Here is a 24,953-nt window from a genome sequence, read left to right on the forward strand (position 1 = left end):
AGATTCTAGAGACCTCTTTCCTCTTGGGGAGGGAATATGGTGCTCCAACAGGACAATCCGTCAAACCCCAAACGTCTGACTAAAATTAGGCTTGGATATGGGCTTCCAAAAGTCCTGATGCCCACACATTTGATTGTACTCAACTCAACCCAAGCCAAACTGCCAAGTGGTCAAAAGTCCAGCTTTCCAAACTGAGGTACAAAAAAGAGCCGAGTGGCCACTCTGAACCCAAAAATCCTCACCAAACTTGGACAAATAATGGGTCTGTCCGAAAACTTAGTGATCTGTCTACATAGATACATTTTACGTCATCCTCTTGAGAAGAAGGCATGTCTAAATTCTAAGCTACCTTAAAATACTGAGGCGCCTTAATTCTGACTGATAATCTGACTGAATAACGACGGATCATCTGACGCTTCCTCAGCGCTGAAAGTGAAGGCAATCCCAGCAGTCTTATTAGAATCCTCTCTACTTAGGCAGCGAGGCAGCTCAGCCCATTCCACAACACTCAGGTACCTTCAGAATAACCCTGCGTCGCACCACACGGGTGGTCACGTTCTCCTCCTCGTCCGCTATGTTCTCGTCCTCCCCCAGCTCCCGGTCCAGCTGCGCGTGAACGAACGTCAGCGCCGAGCGCACCGTCCCGCTGGCGATGTGCAACACGCTCTGGCAGCTCAGCACCAGAAAAGCCAGAACCACGAAACTAAAGAGCAGCTCCGTCACCAGGGCCCACATCTCGCCTCACTGATTCACACGCCAGTACAAACACAAACTGATCCTGCCGGTTCTGTTCTCAAACACGTCGGGGGGATTCTCTTAACCTTTAATGTTTCCCATTCCTACAGAGGAGTCTGATCCGAGTCCATTTCTGCTTTCTCTCTCCTGGTGGTCCAACGATCCCACTTTCTCCCCCAAGTTCAGTCAGCCGGGCGACCAAAAGTCAGTCAAGTCTGATAGATCCTTATAGCTCCTTCTCACTTTCTCTCTGTCTCTCTCCCAATCAGTGTCTCACTGGTGTTTCCAAAAACACAACACCCCACCCCACTTCACCCCCCCGTCTCCTGTTGCAGTGTGATCTGCAAGCTTGGAATACCATTGGCCGAACTGGTCAGTAAAGCTCCTCAGGACAGAAGCACTAAATGTAATATGATATGCATGTAAAGTGACCTAAAGTATAAGATTGACAGTATATAATAAAATAAAACATATTATTATTATAATTATTATTATATGCATAGACACATTAAGAGCACTGTAGTCAGTGACCTTACTGTCCGTGTATTTATATTTATGGATTCCTTTCCTGTGGTGTAAAGTAAATCAGGAGTGTGTGTGTGTGTGTGTGTGTGTGTGTGTGTGTGTGTGTGTGAATGAGAGAGACAGGTCGTATACATAGACAGAGAGAGACAGGTGCTATATTTGGCACCAACTGGCACTGCCCTTATTGGGCTTTGGTGTTTTTTTTATTTTACATGACATGTCTGTGTGTGTGTGAAGCCAGTTCCAAAAAACTTGGGACAGTGGGTCATTTGTACACATATATAACTTAAAACAACAAAACAACACAAAGCAGAGATATCAGAGATATACACCGATCAGCCATAACATTAAAACCACCTCCTTGTTTCTACACTCACTGTCCATTTTATCAGCTCCACTTACCATATAGAAGCACTTTGTAGTTCTACAATTACTGACTGTAGTCCATCTGTTTCTCTGCATACTTTTTAACCTGCTTTTACTCTGTTCTTCAATGGTCAGGACCCCCACAGGACCACCACAGAGCAGGTATTATTTAGGTGGTGAATCATTCTCAGCACTGCAGTGACACTGACATGGTGGTGGTGTGTTAGTGTGTGTTGTGCTGGTATGAGTGGAGAGTTTTCAAATACCGTGTCCACTCACTGTCCACTCTATTAGACACTCCTACCTAGTCGGTCCACCTTGTAGATGTAAAGTCAGAGACGATCGCTCATCTGTTGCTGCTGTTTGAGTTGGTCATCTTATAGACCTTGGCTGGATATATTTGGTTGGTGGACTATTCTCAGTCCAGCAGTGACAGTGAGGTGTTTAAAAACTCCATCAGCGCTGCTGTGTCTGATCCACTCATACCAGCACAACACACACTAACACACCACCACCATGTCAGTGTCACTGCAGTGCTGAGAATGATTCACCACCTAAATAATACCTGCTCTGTGGTGGTCCTGTGGGGGTCCTGACCATTGAAGAACAGAGTGAAAGGGGGTAACAAAGCATGCAGAGAAACAGATGGACTACAGTCATTAATTGTAGAACTACTAAGTCTTTCTATATGGTAAAAGGTCGCTGAGTCAAGCCCCACCACTGCCAAGTTGCTGCTGTTGGGCCCTTGAGTAAAGCCCTTAACCCTCAATTGCTTGAGCAATATATACTGTCACAGTACTGTAAGTCGCTTTGGATAAAGGTAGTATTTAAAAAAGAGGACAAGAACAAGAGACTCAAGCAAACATTCAAAGGAACAAGTTTGTCAGCCCTTAAAATACACCTCATCGTGCTCTGGGTGTGATCTTTGCAGGATATACCCTAACATTATACACTATACGATCAAATGTTTGTGGAGACTCGTCCTGATTATCATTGTTCAAGCAAGACTTTGCCCCTGAGGTCAAAACTTGGTCAACTAAGGCATGGTATGATGAGCCAAGACCAAATAAAGGAGACAAATCACCAAATAAGCTCAGGCGTCCACATACTTTTGACCATATAGTGCAAACACAACTGGAGGTCTGACAGCCCTCCCCAGCGATCTATCCAGACTCTAAGCTCTTACTTGTCCTCGGAGACGCATGTCCTCCCATCCTCGGATCTCGGGTACCCTGTGGGGAAAGCCCAGACCCTTCTCGAAAGGCTGCGTCCCCCAGAAATGCCCGCGCAGGATCTCGGTGTGGCCCATGTCCCGCACCGGCTGGAGCAAGGCCTCCTGGGACAGGTGCGACTGGTTCATATCTCCGTCCACCGCGGCTCGCACCGAAGACATCATGGACTCTCGGGCCTGTCTGGAATTGGAGAGCTGCGAGTTTCCTGTCCAGTTCTGACCGGGATCCGGGATGGAATGCCATCCTGGGCTGGCCTGGTCCTGGAGGTAGGAGAGGAAGGAACCGCCGCTCGACCTGAGAGGGGAAAATTATGCTTCAGTATTTTTTGTCAAAGAACCTTAGTTATGCATTTCCACCCAATTTCTGTGGTCCTGTGGACCCCTATTGCCTCTGAGGAGGGTATATTTGCCTAACATGCTCCCTCTACGACCCCTTTTTATGCGCCTGTACTTCAGTGGATTTGTGTGTGGCCAGTCTTGCGCATGGAGAGTCACACGCCGATCACCACATTCCTCCACTTCTGTACAGCGCCAAAGACCAAGTCCCCTTTTTCAAGTCTGGTCCCCACCCAGAAAACTAATTGCCAGTTGTGCCTGTTGTAAGGCGCCCAGCTGACCGGTCGCAATCTTAATATACTGCGCCAACTGGACGCTCCTAGAATTTCCTAGGAGTTTAGCTACAAAAGTAAAGAGCAAAAAAAAATTTTACTTACCTGTCGCCGTTACAATCAGCAATTCGACCGAACCCAGGGGACTCACACATTCGAGAGTAAATCCTCTGCTGCCCTGCAATGACAGACAAGCCTTCTTCTGAGCCTGAGCTCTTCCCTTCTTCTCCCAAACCCTCACCGTCACCCCCCGAAACACTCCTTCTTGCATCAACCGCAACCTCCTCTTCCTTCTCATCCATCTCCAACCCTTGACCTCTATCCAGCCCGTTGATGTTGACCCCCGTGCCAGGAGTAGCGGGTTCCGAGTCCGCCCCGAAGGACTGGTCCTCCAGCAGCTCGATGGACCCGCTCAACCCCGTGCCTTGTCCCGTGCCCGGCGTGGCACTGCCTGTCCTACCCAGGGTCCCGTAAAGCGGTCCTTCCGAGTCGTCGGCATTGCTGCACTCGAGCGAGGTGGTGTCCTCCACGGCCACCAGAGACGGGCTCTTGCCCAGCGGCCACACCTGCACCTCGGACATCTCCATCAGCGTGTCTTCTTCGGTGGTGGCGATGGGCGCGCAGTCCATGCTCGATACCTCCTGCCAGTAGGGCTCGGTGCCCATCGGGGAGGTCAAGCTGTGCTGACCAGAGGCTGGCGAAAGCAACTCGTCCGGGACGGCTAGTCCATAACCTGAAGCGACAAAGAGAGAGGCACACTGACATGCGCCTCCCCACCCCATCCCCCTCCTTAGGGCCCTAGGAGGGGTGTGCTCCGAACCAGGGTAAGGGTGGGGAGGAATGGGTCACGATGGGAGTAAAGGGTGGAATGGGGAAAGTTCTCGCAAGCAAGAGATCAGCCAGTCGCAAGAGTACAGGCAGCGGTAGGACCGTGGCGAATACGCAAAACCGCGGCTCTGGAACACCGAGTCTGCTCCGCTGGCTGACACTGTACAGGTTACTGCCACCAGAGAAAAGGGCCGAGGAATTTTGGTACCAACCGGACAGTAAAGACACCCCTACAGACCTTTAGTATCTGGTACACACTACCTGCTTAGAGGCAAACGTGCAGAACGTCCTCATGCACTCATTCTCCCAATCATGATGTTAGTCGTCATGATGTTAATGTCAAGCTGCAGAGCATGCAGGCAAGCACTTGTGTTTACAATCATCTTTACAATCATCTTTACAATCATATTTACATCCATGTACTTTTCACTCAACATGGTAACAAATTCACACACACTTTATAAATATGTTTGATTTCAGAACAAATCAAATTACAAAGCGGTGAGCATTTTATAAGGAAAGATTATGGAGGATGAAAAAAATAAGTATAAATAAATAAATAAATGCACAAATGCATAGCTTAATAAATACTTTTTTGTTATGAAAAAGGAAAAATTACTTATTTATTTATGTTTATTTATTTATTTCTATATATATTTAATTATTACTTTATTTATATCCACATTTATTTATTTTTGTATTTCTACATATATTTTTTATATTTGTTTCCCATATTTATTTATTTATATATTTTTATATTTATTTGATTATGTATATTTACATTTATTTATTTATGTATTTCTACATTTCATTTTTTAAAAACATTTATTTATTTCTGCATTTATTTATTTTTGTGTTTCTGATTTTTTATTTATTTCTACATTTATTTGTTTCTGTATTTTTACAATTAATTATTTATTTCTACACATATTTAATTATTCCTTCATTTATTTATTTATTTTTGTATTTCTATATTTATTCATTTATTTATTCCTAAATTAATTTATTTCTGTTTCTACATTTATTTTTATTTATTTCAACATTTATCTGTTTCTGTATTTCTACACTAAAGTATTTATTTCTGCATTTTAATTTCTTTTTTTCTTTCTAAAGTGTATTTATTTATGTTTCAAATTTTTTTTATTTATTTCTAAATTTCTTTAATTTCTGTATTTGTAAATTTATTTATTTTGAAATGTATTTATTTCAGTTTTTTTTTTTTACATTTTTTAAAATTTATTTCTGTATTTCTACACTAATTTCTTTCTTTCTGCATTTATTTATTTCTTAATGTATTTCTACATTTTTTATTTATTTTGCACAGTCACTGTTCAGTGATATTAAACATAACCTGATGTGATCAGACGGACGAGAATTAAGGGCAGTTTGTGTATTGAGTGGCAGGACCAGCACTGTCAGACCAAAGCCACAGAACACTCAGACCACTTTGGTCAGTCTGTGACCTCTGATCCTGATTTACAAGCCTGTACTGATAAAGTTTTGGTCAATACACACCAGAAGGTGGGTTCTGCCACATGGCTCAGGAATGTGAGTTCAGTGGAGGAACACACGCTTCACACCGCCCTAACGTCTAAACTCAGGTTCCATCATCTGTGTTCTGATGTTCTGTAACAGCGTCAACAAGAAGCGCTGAAGACGTCCAATACACAAAAACCCAGTCAGCATGTTCAGAAAAAACACTCACGGTACCCACGTCTACCAATAACACATCAGAATTTACTTCAATCGTGGTGTTAAACGTTTCTGTTTGTTTTGAGATTGTAGATCCACTTGTCTTTAATAGTTTTTACAAATTTATAAATGCATTGCATATTTTTAAATATTTAATTCTGTATTTCTAAATTTATATCTTATTATATATATATATATATATATATTATATATTATATATATACAGTATATATATATATATATATATATATAAAAATTTATATATTATTAAGTGTTTATTAATTTTATTACATTTCTAAATTTAAAATCAATTTCCAGAATATTTGGGTCATTCTGTAAAATGCTATTAAAAATAAAATGTATAAAAATAAAAAAATAAAAAAATTTATTAATAAAATGAATTTATTTAACTGACTAAATAATTTTTACTGTTTTGAAAAACAAACTTGATTGTATTTTTTTAATATGAACACATTTTATTAAAGTTACGCCATTTTAAAACACTCCACATGTGAAAAAAGCTAATAAACCACTCAACCTGCTGCTACATGAATCAACTAATGAACTGTTTTTGATTTGATTAAAAAAAATTAAAACGCTCATTCTAAATTTGATGGCTGTGACACAGTCCTAAATCTTGGGACGGGGGCAGGTTTACGACCGTGTTACATCCCATTTCCTGTAAACAACGTTCCCTCATTGTTCGGGAAAAGAGGACACCAATTGTCGTAGTCATGAAAGTAAACTAACACTTCGGCTGCTCAGAGCTCAGGTTCACAAAGCTCCACACATGTCTGGACGGTCGGCAGGTCAATCTAACGCTCGTGTCTTGCAGAGACGTCCCTGGAAAACGCACGGTCCAGGAGGAAGCATGTGTCGCGCATGCGTTCTGTTATTAGGACAGATTGTGAGACGAATCGGGGGGTCTAAAAGCAGGACACGAGTGTGAAGCAGGTCGTCACTAGTTTGGCATGTGCTGAGTGTGCAGGGGGGTATTAGTTACACCAGCTGGGTACACCCACCGCCCCATCTTCCACCAGAGCGTCTGAAGGGCACGGACCGCTGTGTTTAGGTTTGGGTTTCATGTTTTATATACATTTCTTTGATGTATGGGTATGCGTGTGTGTTTATGTTGCGTAGTACTACTGCGCCCAGAGATGATACATGACGACAGAACACAAACACACAAACACAACATGTATAAAACACACACACACACACACAAAAAAGAAATGCACTGATGCAACAACAAGATCAAACACAGACCTGGTACTAGTGTGGTAACACAAACCGACAGTATTAGTACGGTGCTGAAGTCAGAAGATAAAAGACAGACATGAAACAAGAAACATTTACTTCAATAAAACAATACTGTGGATGTGTATAAGAAAAATAAAGTAGTTTTTTCTTCTTATTCAGGTACAAAAACAGCAGTTTACTGTAGTACTAATAAATCATTCAGTCGTTCTACTGCATGCCATGCTGGGCAACATCAGCTCGACCCACATGCAAAACATACAGCATGCGTATCGCATTTGGTTTGAAGGGCATGTGAATGTTCCGCTCGTAACACACACACACACACACACATGAGCACCACAGAGGGACTAAAGTTCACGTCATGATCAAGTGTGTCGATAATTTGTACACGTCTGTACAAACCTCAGTCTGAGAAAAGTTTGGACTGTAGGTGAAATCCAGCTCCAAATAGGCAGTACATTTTACATATTTCACCCTCTACAGTGCAAAACATTATTGAAAGATCAAGAAACTCAGAAGAAATCTTCGCACTTGCAAGGGCAAGGTCAAAAATCAATACTGACAGCCTGTGACATCTGATCCATCATGGACCTACTTACTACACATGCGCTATATGGCCAAAAGTATATGGACACCTGGCCCTTGTCGGACGGCCCAGTATTAAAATCTTTAAATTCCTGTAAAAAATCCTGTTTTACATGAATTTGACCTATTTCACCCTTTACAGTGCAAAACATTATTGAGAAATCAAGAAAATTAAAGTTTTTAAAAAGAGGAATTTCCAAATCACTGCTGACTTGTTTTATTAGCATTTCACATACTGTCCCAACTTTTTTTAAACTGAGGTTTGTACATCTGAGGTGTTTACGTTTGTATTTTGGTCGTCAGTCAGTCATATGGGGGTTTGAACGGGTTCTCAAGTGTCTCATTAGTCATCAAATCAAAGCCCTTCAAAAAACCACAGAAGAAACTCCACAGATCAGCATCCAGCTTCCACGCCCTTGACGTTGACATGCACAGTTATTAATGGGCCTCGAGTGCACGCATGCAGGCATCATGGGAGGGATGAGACGTGAGCAGGGGGTGTGTCGATGGACAGAGAAAGAGAGGAAGACAGAGACAGAAGGTGACAGGGTCAGAAACACCTCCCTCCAGCAGGGGACGCTGTGAATGTACAGCTAATGAGGAGGGAACTTGAATCACAGGGTGTGTGTTTTTGTGGGTAGGAGTGAAAGGAAGAAACTTTAGGATAAAGAGGTGAGGGCCGGAGGTCAACATGAGGTCTGTATGAGGTCAAAGGTCAGAGAAGTGTGGTGGAGGAGGAGGAGAAGGAGGAGGAAAAGGCTGCAGATGACATGTCCAGAGAACACAAGGAGAAGGGTCAAAGGGAAGAGGTATGACACTACGTCTGAACTTGCAGTACACATTTAACTGGACTGATGTTTAGACTCTGGACTGTGTCCTTTTTATTCTTACAGCAAACTACAGTCATTCAGTTTGTGGATTTGTGTCGGATATTTCACCATCTACAGTGCATAATATTATTAAAAGATTCACCATATTGTTCTGACATTGGTTCATATTATGAAGTGCATATTAGTATAGTAGTAAGGGGCAACAAGAACTAGCTACAGTAATTTAATGAAGCAACCAAGACTGGCTGTGTATTTCACCATCTACAGTACATAATATTATTAAAAGATTTACCATATAGACTCGCTGGGATGTCACTACTGTTCTGACATTGGTCAATATTATACTAGTAAAGGGCAACAAGAACTAGCTCCAGTAATTTAATAAAGACATCAAGACCAACGTATGTGTATTTCACCATCTACAGTGCATAATATCATTAAAAGATTCATCATGTAGGCTCGCTGGAACATCACGATAGTTCTGAGATTGGTTAATATTACATAGTACATAGTAGTAAGATTTATTAGGAACTAGCTACAGTAATTTAATAAAGCCATGAAGACTGACTTATGTATATTTCACCATCTACAGTACATAATATAATTAAAAGATTCACCATATTGTTCTGACATTGGTTAATATTATAAAGTACATAGTGGTAAAGGGGCAACAGGAACTAGCTACAGCAATTTAATGAAGCCAGCAAGACTGACGTATGTGTATACTCTGTCTTATATATTTTAATTGCTAATCCAGCTAAATTAAATGACCTCACTAAGTATTGTTGTATTTTTTCTGTGTACGCACAAACTTCAGTTCTGCTGTTCACTCACTTAAACCAAGAATGACTCGATATAGAACATACATTTAAAGATCTATAATTTATAACGTGTATAAAACAATAAAGGTTGGATTTGGACTTGAAGTCTTGGCAAATGGTGCCCCCTCTTTAATCATCACCCGGGACAAACGCCAATCCTGCCTCTGCCAAGGACCGGCCCTGTTGTAGAGAGGTTTGTGATGTTTTACTCACTTAATTGTGAGGTTGTTACAGATTGCAGTACATTCACAATTAAGTTAGATTTAAGTTTTTATTTTTTTATTTATTTAATAATTAATAAATTTTTTATCTCTTTTATTATTCACTCTGTACCATGTACAGACTTGTGTTCTGTGTGGCACCCTGGTACTTGCATGTAGTTGAAATGACAATAAAGCCTCTTAAACATGAACTGGAACTTGTTTCTGTTATTTTGGCCACCTTAGGTATTTGCAACTGTCCACTTGTGGCTTTCTAGCCACAGTGTTGTTCTACCTCAGTCAAGCATTTTGCACTTGGGTTCTTTTTCATTCTCGCAGGTGCGAGGCTTTAACAAGTACTTCCCTCGTATGGCGCGACCCGCACCTTTGCAGGTATGGTATACATTTCGGTGATCATACAGTTTAAAACCATCTTATTTTCCCAAAGCTTGAAGATTAATCAAACATGAGACTTGAGATTGCAAAAGCCAGATATATTCAGCATGGCCTCACCATGGAATAAATTATATAATAAAAAAAATAATAAAAAAAATATATATATATGTATACTAAAGAGCTCTTTCTGATTCCCGATCAGTTGCCAGAAGTAATTAGCTGATCTCAACATGTGGCATAATTATAACAAAGCCATAAGAAAATAACATTCATAAACCAAGAGAGAACTACTGACAAATACATAACTATATAACTCATACAACCCAACACCTATTTATTAATCATATAAAATATATATAAATAAAAAGCATACACACATAATAATGTCACAAGTCGATCAGCAGGAGTGTAGGGATGTCCTTTGCCCTGGTCTTAGTGGCAGTAAATCTGATCAAGTGAAAATTCTCAGCCATGTGATTGGGCGTCAGCGGTTAGATCACGAGAAAATGGTGCGTTTGTTAGCCGAAGGAAAGTAAAAGCCAGGACTCGAGGAAAATGTGCTCACAAGAGGCAGGGAAAGGAGAATTACGGACGACCGAGACGCCGAAGAATCACTTACCGTTTGTCAAGCCGGGAGAGACGTGGTCTCGGTCGTTCTGTCGGCGTCTCTCGTGTTCCTGGCCGCCCTGCTGCCCTTCCATCATCTTCACGATGTCCATTCGGTCGATGCTCCTCAAAGCCATGAAAAGACTGTCCACTACAGCAGTAAGTGGAAGGTAGCGGGACAAAAAATAGAAGATCTCATTTAACACCAGTCCACTGTTTACTTGTTTACAGTGGATTCAGACCTCTTGACATTTTGTGCACTTTTATCGTGTCGTGGATTTGATTTTGAACATCCCAGGCACAAGGCACAGCACCTCAGTTTAACACAAAAGTTCACTCAGTCACAAAAGGTCTGATCTGTAGCCACCATTTTTATTCTACCATTTTGAAGTCTTGAGTGTGAATCCACTAGATTAAAAATATATTAGGGAATATTCGATAGGTGGTCGGTAGACCAGTGGTTATCAAGGAATTGGATGGGAAAATCAATTCCTTTGAAAGATGTAGGTTTTAAGCTAACTATAGCCTGCATTGGGTCTTTGACAATGGACAAAAATTTGATTCGCACACCATAATAGTGCATATCCCAACGCATGGTGACAACAAATTATTCTGATTCAGTTGTTGATGTAGAACAGTGGTGAGCAAACTACAGCCTGCGGGCCACTGAGTATTTACAAAATTGTCCTTAAGCATTAATTTGACCTTTTTCCTGCAGTACCCTGCGTTTCAATTGATTCCACTGGATGGCGCACACCAAAAACTACCGACCATTGCTAAAGCTGATTCTATCTGGCCTACACAGAGATATTCATTCGTCACATTTGCCATCGCACTGAGCCCTACTACCCCTCTGGAGTCGCCTGTCACCCCAGCTTGATCTAACCACTTGGCTGGTTTAAAACGTCACACATAAACCATTACCTTAGTGCAGCTTTAAACGCTGAACTGGTTTTGTTTAGACGGCGATACGCCAAGTAGAAACAAAGATAAATAATAACAAAAACATTAAAAAATCACATTCACGCATGTGTAAACACGCACATAATGGGATGAGTCTGGCGTTCCATTTATATTCAAAAATTCATCCTTTAATCATAAACATAAAGGTTTGAATGTGAATTTATATTAGTTCCAAACCCCCACCCGGCCCGTCTGTCAATTTTTAAAACCCAGTGTGGCCCTTTGTTTGTCCGCCCCTGATGTAGAACCACCAGTTCATCAGAAATAAACCCACTACATTAACCAACATCAGAAATGACCAGTTCATTGAATTTCCCATCAGCAACAAGACAATACAGATTTTTCATATTTTTAGAACAAAGGGGGTCTAAGACTAAAAAAGGTTAAAAACTGCTAGTGAAGACTTTAGATTATGTCCAGAAATGGTTGTTTGTTGTTTCAGTTCAATTTCAGACATTGATTAGCTCCTTCACTCCTCTTCCAGTCTGTTATGCTAATATTTTATGCTAATAGTAATTTGCGCATTTTAAAGCTAATACACTGCTCTCAAAAGACTGTCCATTGTTTATTTGGTGTATAAATAACTACTATCCTGGATGAAGAACTTATTTTTCAAAATCTTGAGTGGAATCGCATTAAAAACCCAATGTTTACATGTCAGGATGCCAAGTCATGTAGCTTATACAATACAAATGTAAATGGAGACATCTACTGGTGGACTGGTGCGACTGGAAGTCTTGTATGTTTATTACTGCAACGACTGGATGTCAAAAACGTTCTTAACACTTATAAACTGTGAAATATCTTTTTTGGTCCTTTTGGACCTATACTACGGAGGCAGTGGTAGCTCAGTGGCTAATGTACTGGCCTAGTAATCTAAAAGCTGTTAGTTCAAGCTCCACCATTACTAAGTTGACACTTCTGGCACCCTAAACAAGACCCTGATCTCTCGATTTCTTGCATTGTATTCAGTCAATTGTAAGTTGGTTTGGATAAAAGCGTCTGCTAAATGCAGTGAATGTGAATATATTTTTAGAAAGTGAAACAAATATGGTGAACGCCACAGAACCTTAGGGTCTGATATCCACAGTTGACGGAGTACTTACTCTTTGCCCTCTTGCCTTCACGGCTAACCCACAGATTAAGCAGGGTTGAACTCTGTTCCAGAAGTGAATTGGGGTTCTCTACTCGAATCCTGTTAATTTCATCAACAGTGAATTGGAGCTCTCGGGCCAGCTCTATGCAGAGAGACAGGAGATGACTGTTAACAAAACTTATAAAATGCACATTATACACCCATGCACATATATCATAGTCCTTAGTAAGCATTCTAATGGACCCTTTCCCAAAAATAGACACCCCTCAGATGTAGCTGATTCATTTATTGCAGCAAATTCAATCACTGCCAAGTGCAGAAAGATAGATAGATCAACACTGGCAGTCTTGTGGGTCATACTAGAAGAGATATTTGACGGTAAACATTGCACAGGCATTCTAGGACAGCTAGAATAGCCCTGCGCAACAGAATATGCTGTCATAATGAAAAGTCTAGGAGCATTCACAGCTCAGTCACAAAGCAGAAGGCAATTCAAACTACGGAGTGCTGAAGAGTAGCATGTAAAAATCATCAGCTTGAATGAGCACAAATTTCTACACCCTTCCCAAATTGTAGACTATTATTGCCACCAATATGGGACCAGACTGGCATGTTTGATAGGATCATGATGTCATGATTACACAATGGACAAACTATTCACTTATACAAAAATAATTCATTTATTCACTCACTCACCAGCCCAGCTCAGTCCCAGTTGTTCAGCTATTACTGCCATTTTTAACTCTGTCCGTTCCACGACGCTCATGGATGCTGTGAAAATCAAACCCTTTGCTTAGACCCTCTAAAAGTCTAACACGGGTGCACAAATCTTTTGGAAAGCACGCTCAAGCAGTGGTAGAGTGCAGGTATATGCAGGACTGTACTTACCCATATTAGGTTCATTGAGAGCACTGTATCTCTCTCGAAGGGCCAGTGGGGTAAGTGTCCTCCTTCTGTCTTCACCCCCTCCAATCTAATGTTGGGGTAATAATTTGTACTGCTTATACTGGCTGTTTGTTTACTGTGTATACCTTGATGAGCCAAAACGTTAGGTCCAACTCCTAACATGGCACCTGCCTGGCATCACCTCTTTTGTGACAATTGTGTACACGACAGTCAGGGATCTGTTGGGCTGATGGTAGATGGTAGCAATGATTAAGTTGAAGTATCTCAAAAACAACAAGAGTTGCTCTCAAGCAGCCGTGTTGAGTACCCACCGACAGCGATCCAACAAGGGACAAGTCATGAAACGCCAACAGGTTGTTGGGCGGCCAATATTTGTGGCTCAAATTGCAGGTCAATTAAACCCTTCAATGTATGGAGCTGCTCCTAAGTGTAATTTCAGGCCCGTGAAATTGCCCATGCTAACACACTGGCATAATGGAACTTTAGAGCAATTGGTCATTTGGGGGCAAAAAATTTAAATTGGTCAATTGGTCCTGTTGACAGCTGGGCATTGTGTAGTCGTGGAAGAGATGGCACCAAGCAGAAGTTGAAGGCCCTGATGGTAAATCCTGGAACCAGATACCACAGGACTCCTTAAGATGCCTCGATGTCCTGTGAAGTCTATTCTTGGTGAAATTGAGCAGTTTTGACCGCATATTAGGCAAGTGGTCCTAATGTTTTGGCTTGTCCTTGTGTATCTTATTATTTATATAGGAAGAAATTAAAGAGTACAAAAACATTTTGGGTACCTTCATGCATGGTGGCATAGCGATATTAAGGTTGCATAGTACTTGCTGGCTGTCCTCATACTTGGTAGACTTGCGCAAGAAGGACAAGAAACCAGTCGGGTCCTTACTGCTGTCTCGTACCTTGAGAGAAGAAAGTGATGGACATACTGAGGGACAAAGAAGCTGGGCTTTATCCTGACCAGGGTCGTGGTAGGTCTGGCTTCGCTGGAATTACTAGGCACAATGCAGTAACACATCCCAGGATGCCAATCCATTGCAGGGCCTCGGCCATTCCCCATCCCCATCGGCCATTCCCCCCAGATATAGCTAATCATGTCTGTGTGCAGATGGTGACTGGCTGACTGCCAATGGGAATTCGAACCCTGGATCCCAAGCTAGAGTAGTTTACCACTGCTCCACCCTAGAGCATAGTTATTTGCTAACTTTCTGTTAAGTTTTCAGCTACCTAATGTTACAGAATATTGCTATATTTTGCTCTTCATAATGCAGCTCTAGACTGCTGGCATGCCAGGCTATCACATGCACTCTTCGATTACAAACCAACGCTGCTAAAACCTACAAAACATGGCTTGTTGTTGAAGTAAGCATAGACCTCCCAGACATAAGACGTCCTCCAAAAGGCAGCATATGTTCCAAAAGGGTTTGGTTATAAAAATCTGGTCCTTGAATTCTTTGGCCCCAAAAACACAACATGCATTATTTTTATGGACACAAGACGTCCAGTGCCATGTGAGCAATTAAGATCACAGGCATTCAAAATTTCCTCGAAATATGTGAATCTTTCAATAATATCATGCACTGTAGGGGGTGCCACACTCAATTGCTATATAATTTGCTTTATATGTTTACAAAAAAGAATGAAGTTAATAAGATAACATTATATTGTTTTGGGTCCACTGGGGTTTCCTCCTCCAGGTACTTTGGTTTCATCAGACTTTGGAAACATGCAGATGGTGGATTGGCAACTTTTTAAATAGTGAAAATAAATAAATCAATAAATACCTTCACAGAGACCGGAAGTCTGTTGTCCCTGAAGGCCTGAAAGCTGAAGCAGCGAGGCTGTTGGGTGGCCTTGCGAACGGGGATTAAGTTTCCAGAGCACTCCAGGTGTAGTGGCATACCCTCCATGACCTGATATTAATGGTACACAGGTACAAATGCATGAAATGAACACACACACACACACACACACACACACACACACACACACACACACACTTCAGTATTGTTCTCTTTACATTCATGCCAATAAAGCTACTTTGAGATATCAGATCTTATAGAGAGTGAGTTTTTGTTTCGGACCTCGATGTCCCTGCTACGTGCTACTTCAGTGAAGTTCTCATGCTGCTCCAGGGTTTTGTCCATCTTGTCATCAGTCATGCAGTAGCAGCGCAGTCTGCCCTCTCGCGCCTCGTTCATCTTGGCGAATATGACAAATTTGGCCATGTAGGGGACCGCCGACAGCTCGCGGTACAGCACGTTGGCAAAGGAAATGGCCTCTGCAGTCCGAGGACAGTCTGCTAGCCAAAAGCTGGAGCAGAGAGGAAATAAGAACTTGATCAGCGATGTGCTATACAACTATTCAGCTAGAGTGCAATAACAAGGACTTTAGCGTACCGTGCTGAGACATTGGTGGTAAAATTGGCACAGTCGTTAGCATATAAAAGCTTGGTGGTTCCAGTTATATCTTCCCACTGGGCTGGGTCAGTACCACCTGGGTAAATATAAAAGGAATGTTGTTAAATCAAGTACTGACTTCTCAGGCTTTTGTGCAATTTTATAACTGTCCACAATATAATTATTACCGGTTAGTGCTAACTAAATGCTAACTTTCTGTAACAGAGCAGAATAAAAATGTAGTGCATTAATAAATTAAAAATTAAAAATTAAAAACAGTACAAAAGACAAGACATAATGTTTTCAATGAGCGTCCACTGTTTTTATGTAAATACAGTATATAGCCAAAAGTATTGGGACATCCGTTAATTATTGAGTTCAGGGCATAGTAATAATAATAATAATAGTGTAATAAAAAGGTACGATAATATAATAATAATAATAATAATAATAATAATAATAAAAATATAATAATAGTAATAGTGTAAAAAAAAAGTACGATAATATAATAATAAAATAATAAAAAATACAATAATTTAATAATGATAAATAGTAATAATGATTAGTGTAATAATAATTATGATAATATAATAATAATACAATAATTATAAAATAATAATTACATTAATTAAAATAATAGCAATAATAATAATATAATACTTATACATTACTAATAATATGAATTATAATAATAGCAATAATAATAATATAATAATTATAAAATAATAATTACATTATTTATAATAATAGCAATAATAATATAATAATTATAAAATACATATTATATTAATTATAATGATAGCAATAATAATAATAATATAACAATTATAATATACTAATTATATTAATTATAATAATAGCAATAATAATAATAATATAATAATAATATACTAATTATATTAATTATAATAATAGCAGTAATAACAATATAATATACTAATTATAATAATAATAATAATAATAGCTATAATTATTATGATAAATTAATAATAATAAAATCATGCACTGTCCTCTTTAGATGACTCTCACCGATAACACTGCAGAGCAGACGTAGGCTGGTGGTGTCTCCCTCTCCAGAATCTCGAGGACTATCCCTCCAGGACGGAGGAAGTGGGATTCGCAGACCGATAGGCCGGTGGAATTTGCGACGCCTCGGCTCCACCGTCACCACGGGGCTGAAAGTGGCCTGGTTCCCCAGCAGCTTGGCCACCAGTTCGTCAGGGACCGGCTGGGCCTGAGCGCCAGGTGAAGCGTGTACGGTGGATGTTCAGATGGTCAGGGCAGAAAAATATCGTGGAAGAGGCAGTGATGAGAAGATACAAGAAAAGAAATGAAAATAGCAGAAAAAAGCAGGTCATAGAGAAAAGTTACATGTTTTTAGATCGTGCAAGAGCAACGTAATTGAAATTAAGGAGTGAAAATATCAGTAATGAAGAGAAAAAATATGAGGGCCAAATGAAGGTGTGAGGTTACGAGAAATGAGATTTGGAACAAAGCAGAGAGGAGACAGAAGATTGAGATGATAACAAAACAGCAGACACACATGATCTGGTCAGGCAGGAATATTTATTAGAATTTATTAGAATGATTTTTGTACAAAAAATTTATTCTCATTAATGAACAATGATTTATTTGCAAATAAATATTGGAACCTGTTTATATTTATATATGGTGACCCTGTAAATATTGTAAAGCATTTTAGTTTCAATCAGTGTGTTTATTTACAGTACGATTGATTAATTTTAACAATGTAAACTGTATATATTTAACAATGTATTTAGATACATACTGTATATATTTATATATACTTATATGTAGTTTTGAGTGAAAATATACATTAAAATAGTGTAATAATAAAATAGTAGTTATATATATACAGTATATATATATATATATATATATATATATATATATATATTTATTTATACATATAATTGTATTTATACATACATATACAGTTTATATATATATATATATACACACACACACACACTTTTAGCTTGACATAAATATATCTGTATTATTCTGAACCCTGAATGATTATATAAATATAAAATTATATATATATATAAATCTTAAAGTGTGTGTATATACGTATGTATATATAAAATACATGCATTTGAATACAATACATGCATACATGCATTTGACCCCAGAATGATTCTATAATTAAATACATATATTATATTTATATATATATATATAAAGCTAAAAGTGTATGTGTGTGTGTGTATATATATACACACACACACACACACACATATATATATATACAGTGTATCACAAAAGTGAGTACACCCCTCACATTTCTGCAAATATTTCATTATATCTTTTCATGGGACAACACTATAGACATGAAACTTGGATATAACTTAGAGTAATCAGTGTACAGCTTGTATAGCAGTGTAGATTTACCGTCTTCTGAAAATAACTCAACACACAGCCATTAATGTCTAAATAGCTGGCAACATAAGTGAGTACACCCCACAGTGAACATGTCCAAATTGTGCCCAAATGTGTCGTTGTCCCTCCCTGGTGTCATGTGTCAAGGTCCCAGGTGTAAATGGAGAGCAGGGCTGTTAAATTTGGTGTTTTGGGTACAATTCTCTCATACTGGCCACTGGATATTCAACATGGCACCTCATGGCAAAGAACTCTCTGAGGATGTGAGAAATAGAATTGTTGCTCTCCACAAAGATGGCCTGGGCTATAAGAAGATTGCTAACACCCTGAAACTGAGCTACAGCATGGTGGCCAAGGTCATACAGCGGTTTTCCAGGACAGGTTCCACTCGGAACAGGCTTCGCCAGGGTCGACCAAAGAAGTTGAGTCCACGTGTTCGGCGTCATATCCAGAGGTTGGCTTTAAAAAATAGACACATGAGTGCTACCAGCATTGCTGCAGAGGTTGAAGACGTGGGAGGTCAGCCTGTCAGTGCTCAGACCATACACCGCACACTGCATCAACTCGGTCTGCATGGTCGTCATCCCAGAAGGAAGCTGACGCACAAGAAAGCCCGCAAACAGTTTGCTGAAAACAAGCAGTCCAAGAACATGGATTACTGGAATGCCCTGTGGTCTGACGAGACCAAGATAAACTTGTTTGGCTCAGATGGTGTCCAGCATGTGTGGCGGCGCCCTGGTGAGAAGTACCAAGACAACTGTATCTTGCCTACAGTCAAGCATGGTGGTGGTAGCATCATGGTCTTGGGCTGCATGAGTGTTGCTGGCACTGGGGAGCTGCAGTTCATTGAGGGAAACATGAATTCCAACATGTACTGTGACATTCTGAAACAGAGCATGATCCCCTCCCTTCGAAAACTGGGCCTCACGGCAGTTTTCGAACAGGATAACGACCCCAAACACACCTCCAAGATGACAACTGCCTTGCTGAGGAAGCTGAAGGTAAAGGTGATGGACTAAACCCAATTGAGCACCTGTGGCGCATCCTCAAGTGGAAGGTGGAGGAGTTCAAGGTGTCTAACATCCACCAGCTCCGTGATGTCATCATGGAGGAGTGGAAGAGGATTCCAGTAGCAACCTGTGCAGCTCTGGTGAATTCCATGCCCAGGAGGGTTAAGGCAGTGCTGGATAATAATGGTGGTCACACAAAATATTGACACTTTTGGCACAATTTGGACATGTTCACTGTGGGGTGTACTCACTTATGTTGCCAGCTATTTAGACATTAATGGCTGTGTGTTGAGTTATTTTCAGAAGACAGTAAATCTACACTGCTATACAAGTTGTACACTGACTACTCTAACTTATATCCAAGTTTCATGTCTATAGTGTTGTCCCATGAAAAGATATAATGAAATATTTGCAGAAATGTGAGGGGTGTACTCACTTTTGTGATACACTGTATATGTATATATATATATATATATATATATATATATATATATATATATAGAATACATGCATTTGAATACAATACATGCATTTGAACCCTTAATGAGAGCTAATATATATATATAGTGTGTGTGTGTGTGTGTGTGTGTGTATATATATATATATATATACACAGTTTTAGCTTAATATATATAAATTAAGCTAAAACTGTGTATATATATATATATATATATATATATTCATTGAAACGTGTGTGTATACGTAATATAATTATATTTTATATATATATATATATATATATATATATACAGTGTATCACAAAAGTGAGTACACCCCTCACATTTCTGCAAATATTTCATTATATCTTTTCATGGGACAACACTATAGAAATAAAACTTGGATATAACTTAGAGTAGTCAGTGTACAACTTGTATAGCAGTGTAGATTTACTGTCTTCTGAAAATAACTCAACACACAGCCATTAATGTCTAAATGGCTGGCAACATAAGTGAGTACACCCCACAGTGAACATGTCCAAATTGTGCCCAAAGTGTCAATATTTTGTGTGACCACCATTATTATCCAGCACTGCCTTAACCCTCCTGGGCATGGAATTCACCAGAGCTGCACAGGTTGCTACTGGAATCCTCTTCCACTCCTCCATGATGACATCACGGAGCTGGTGGTTGTTAGACACCTTGAACTCCTCCACCTTCCACTTGAGGATGCGCCACAGGTGCTCAATTGGGTTTAGTCCATCACCTTTACCTTCAGCTTCCTCAGCAAGGCAGTTGTCATCTTGGAGGTGTGTTTGGGGTCGTTATCCTGTTGGAAAACTGCCATGAGGCCCAGTTTTCGAAGGGAGGGGATCATGCTCTGTTTCAGAATGTCACAGTACATGTTGGAATTCATGTTTCCCTCAATGAACTGCAGCTCCCCAGTGCCAGCAACACTCATGCAGCCCAAGACCATGATGCTACCACCACCATGCTTGACTGTAGGCAAGATACAGTTGTCTTGGTACTTCTCACCAGGGCGCCGCCACACATGCTGGACACCATCTGAGCCAAACAAGTTTATCTTGGTCTCGTCAGACCACAGGGCATTCCAGTAATCCATGTTCTTGGACTGCTTGTCTTCAGCAAACTGTTTGCGGGCTTTCTTGTGCGTCAGCTTCCTTCTGGGATGACGACCATGCAGACCGAGTTGATGCAGTGTGCGGCGTATGGTCTGAGCACTGACAGGCTGACCTCCCACGTCTTCAACCTCTGCAGCAATGCTGGCAGCACTCATGTGTCTATTTTTTAAAGCCAACCTCTGGATATGACGCCGAACACGTGGACTCAACTTCTTTGGTCGACCCTGGCGAAGCCTGTTCCGAGTGGAACCTGTCCTGAAAAACCGCTGTATGACCTTGGCCACCATGCTGTAGCTCAGTTTCAGGGTGTTAGCAATCTTCTTATAGCCCAGGCCATCTTTGTGGAGAGCAACAATTCTATTTCTCACATCCTCAGAGAGTTCTTTGCCATGAGGTGCCATGTTGAATATCCAGTGGCCAGTATGAGAGAATTGTACCCAAAACACCAGATTTAACAGCCCTGCTCCCCATTTACATCTGGGACCTTGACACATGACACCAGGGAGGGACAACGACACATTTGGGCACAATTTGGACATGTTCACTGTGGGGTGTACTCACTTATGTTGCCAGCCATTTAGACATTAATGGCTGTGTGTTGAGTTATTTTCAGAAGACAGTAAATCTACACTGCTATACAAGCTGTACACTGACTACTCTAAGTTATATCCAAGTTTCATGTCTATAGTGTTGTCCCATGAAAAGATATAATGAAATATTTGCAGAAATGTGAGGGGTGTACTCACTTTTGTGATACACTGTATATACAAAGATATACAGTGTATCACAAAAGTGAGTACACCCCTCACATTTCTGCAGATATTTAAGTATATCTTTTCATGGGACAACACTGACAAAATGACACATTGACACAATGAAAAGTAGTCTGTGTGCAGCTTATATAACAGTGTAAATTTATTCTTCCCTTAAAATAACTCAATATACAGCCATTAATGTCTAAACCACCGGCAACAAAAGTGAGTACACCCCTAAGAGACTACACCCCTAAATGTCCAAATTGAGCACTGCTTGTCATTTTCCCTCCAAAATGTCATGTGATTTGTTAGTGTTACTAGGTCTCAGGTGTGCATAGGGAGCAGGTGTGTTCAATTTAGTAGTACAGCTCTCACACTCTCTCATACTGGTCACTGAAAGTTCCAACATGGCACCTCATGGCAAAGAACTCTCTGAGGATCTTAAAAGACGAATTGTTGCGCTACATGAAGATGGCCAAGGCTACAAGAAGATTGCCAACACCCTGAAACTGAGCTGCAGCACAGTGGCCAAGATCATCCAGCGTTTTAAAAGAGCAGGGTCCACTCAGAACAGACCTCGCGTTGGTCGTCCAAAGAAGCTGAGTGCACGTTCTCAGCGTCACATCCAACTGCTGTCTTTGAAAGATAGGCGCAGGAGTGCTGTCAGCATTGCTGCAGAGATTGAAAAGGTGGGGGGTCAGCCTGTCAGTGCTCAGACCATACGCCGCACACTACATCAAATTGGTCTGCATGGCTGTCACCCCAGAAGGAAGCCTCTTCTGAAGTCTCTACACAAGAAAGCCCGCAAACAGTTTGCTGAAGACATGTCAACAAAGGACATGGATTACTGGAACCATGTCCTATGGTCTGATGAGACCAAGATTAATTTGTTTGGTTCAGATGGTCTCAAGCATGTGTGGCGGCAATCAGGTGAGGAGTACAAAGATAAGTGTGTCATGCCTACAGTCAAGCATGGTGGTGGGAATGCCATGGTCTGGGGCTGCATGAGTGCAGCAGGTGTTGGGGAGTTACATTTCATTGAGGGACACATGAACTCCAATATGTACTGTGAAATACTGAAGCAGAGCATGATCCCCTCCCTCCGGAAACTGGGTCGCAGGGCAGTGTTCCAGCATGATAATGACCTCAAACACACCTCTAAGACGACCACTGCTTTATTGAAGAGGCTGAGGGTAAAGGTGATGGACTGGCCAAGCATGTCTCCAGACCTAAACCCAATAGAACATCTTTGGGGCATCCTCAAGCGGAAGGTGGAGGAGCGCAAAGTCTCGAATATGAATATGCTCCGTGATGTCGTCATGGAGGAGTGGAAAAGCATTCCAGTGGCAACCTGTGAAGCTCTGGTAAACTCCATGCCCAGGAGAGTTAAGGCAGTTCTGGGAAATAATGGTGGCCACACAAAATATTGACACTTCAGAAACTTTCACTAAGGGGTGTACTCACTTTTGTTGCCGGTGGTTTAGACATTAATGGCTGTATATTGAGTTATTTTGAGGGAAGAATAAATTTACACTGTTATATAAGCTGCACACAGACTACTTTTCATTGTGTCAAAGTGTCATTTTGTCAGTGTTGTCCCATGAAAAGATATACTTAAATATCTGCAGAAATGTGAGGGGTGTACTCACTTTTGTGATACACTGTACATATATATATTATGTGTGTATATATAAAGCTAAAACTGTATGTGTATATATATATATATATTTTTTTTTTTCATTAAGACGTGTGTGTGTGTGTGTATATATATATATATATATATATATATATATATACACACACTTTCTGTGGCATTTAAAATTTACTCCACAGCTTTATTAGCAACACAGCAGAACACAAAGACAAATTCGATGCCCTTTCGTTTCAGGTAGAATGTGGTATTACTGATGACACTGCTGCTCTTTTGGGTTTTTTTGGTAGGCTGTTTGTTTTTATCCATGTGTAATTGTGTATGGACATGCATTTCATGGTTTTGCTATTAGCAACACAAGATTTGCTATTAGCTACAAAAGTTGATGACAGAACACAACACAACTACAATCCTTCCAATCAGGGTACACCAGTCCAATACAAACCAATTGATCATTTTTCAGACAGTAAAAGACACATTTAGCATCTTTAAAACGACTGGATTGATATTTTATATGATGCATTCAATTAAGAATGGACGTCTAACACAAGGCAAGTCATGTTAAGGTGCCGCCTCCTCCCTCTCCTCCTCTGAACTCACCTGCAGTCCTAGACGAACCCGCTTGGTCACGGATGTCTCTGGAAAATTGGCTTGGACCAACGGCAGAATCTTGCTGGTCAGGCGACCTCCCTCCGGGCCGATCAGGTCGCTCTCCTGCTGGATGCGGGAGACCACCGCGAAGTAGAGGGGGAAGTCGGTGGAAATGATGCGCCTGATGCGCTTCTTCCCAAGTTCCTCCTGGCTTTCTAAGTCTAGAAGAAAATCAAAAAAGAATTTGAGGATTTCACCATGTGATTCATACATTAATGCCATTGTTAATTTATTTTTCAGCTGGGCACCCTCCAGCAGGCACAATTGGCTTCCAGCTTGTTGCTTTAACATTAGGCCTTCATAACCCAGCACCCACCTTCATCCATGCCATTGAGGATGGTTTCCAACACCTCATCGCCGTAGCGGTTCCGATGTTCCTTCCAGACAGAACCATTCTCACTTCTCAAGACCACCAGCTCTCGGTCTCCTCGGCCAAGCGCCGCAAAGTGTGGGATCTCTACGATCACGGGTCTGCGAGGGAAACCAAACGAACCCGAGGTTCAACTACAGTCCGAAACTACAGCAAAAACTGAAGTCGGATTCATTTCTCACCCCAAAAACTGCATCCCAGCCGGACCCAGGGAGATGATTCGGCTGGCCAAGCCCTCGCCTTCCACCAGAGGAGGTGGTGTGGAGAGTTTCTGAGGCTTTACCAGGCGGCAAGTGATGCGTGTCGGGGCAGCGCACGTCCGAGGCGGTATGATGACGCGTAGCCCGTTGTGTCTGCTCCCCCTCATCGAGCCACCTCGTGCATCCACCATGAAACTGACCAAGAAGCTGCAAAATGAAGATAAATCCTAAAGTCAAAACTGGTCGTTTGCCCAAATTTGTCCAGTAAGGTTGAGGTCGGT

General features: G+C 40.8%; 1 protein-coding gene across 5 annotated transcripts in view; it reads right to left on the reverse strand.

Annotated features, from left to right (window-relative positions):
• Positions 1 to 24,953, reverse strand: part of ank1a (ankyrin 1, erythrocytic a) — a 90,944-nt gene that overhangs the window by 13,064 nt on the left and 52,927 nt on the right. For 2 of the 5 annotated variants that reach the window (XM_063017513.1, XM_063017510.1), the window contains 14 exons: positions 24,655 to 24,879; positions 24,419 to 24,573; positions 24,052 to 24,263; positions 17,083 to 17,287; positions 16,054 to 16,150; positions 15,739 to 15,967; positions 15,439 to 15,567; positions 14,437 to 14,556; positions 13,631 to 13,715; positions 13,439 to 13,513; positions 12,753 to 12,884; positions 10,697 to 10,834; positions 3,571 to 3,643; positions 2,813 to 3,152 (listed from right to left, as the gene is read on the reverse strand). In XM_063017513.1, coding sequence (XP_062873583.1) covers positions 2,813 to 3,152; positions 3,571 to 3,643; positions 10,697 to 10,834; positions 12,753 to 12,884; positions 13,439 to 13,513; positions 13,631 to 13,715; positions 14,437 to 14,556; positions 15,439 to 15,567; positions 15,739 to 15,967; positions 16,054 to 16,150; positions 17,083 to 17,287; positions 24,052 to 24,263; positions 24,419 to 24,573; positions 24,655 to 24,879 — 2,215 coding nt within the window. Of the gene's footprint in view, positions 1 to 516; positions 972 to 2,812; positions 3,153 to 3,570; positions 4,199 to 10,696; positions 10,835 to 12,752; positions 12,885 to 13,438; positions 13,514 to 13,630; positions 13,716 to 14,436; positions 14,557 to 15,438; positions 15,568 to 15,738; positions 15,968 to 16,053; positions 16,151 to 17,082; positions 17,288 to 24,051; positions 24,264 to 24,418; positions 24,574 to 24,654; positions 24,880 to 24,953 lie in introns of those variants that run through there. The other 3 variants (XM_063017512.1, XM_063017509.1, XM_063017511.1) reach the window with 2 other exon arrangements.

Source organism: Trichomycterus rosablanca, chromosome 21 (assembly GCF_030014385.1).
Source record: "Trichomycterus rosablanca isolate fTriRos1 chromosome 21, fTriRos1.hap1, whole genome shotgun sequence".
Classification (NCBI taxonomy): Eukaryota; Metazoa; Chordata; class Actinopteri; order Siluriformes; family Trichomycteridae; genus Trichomycterus; species Trichomycterus rosablanca.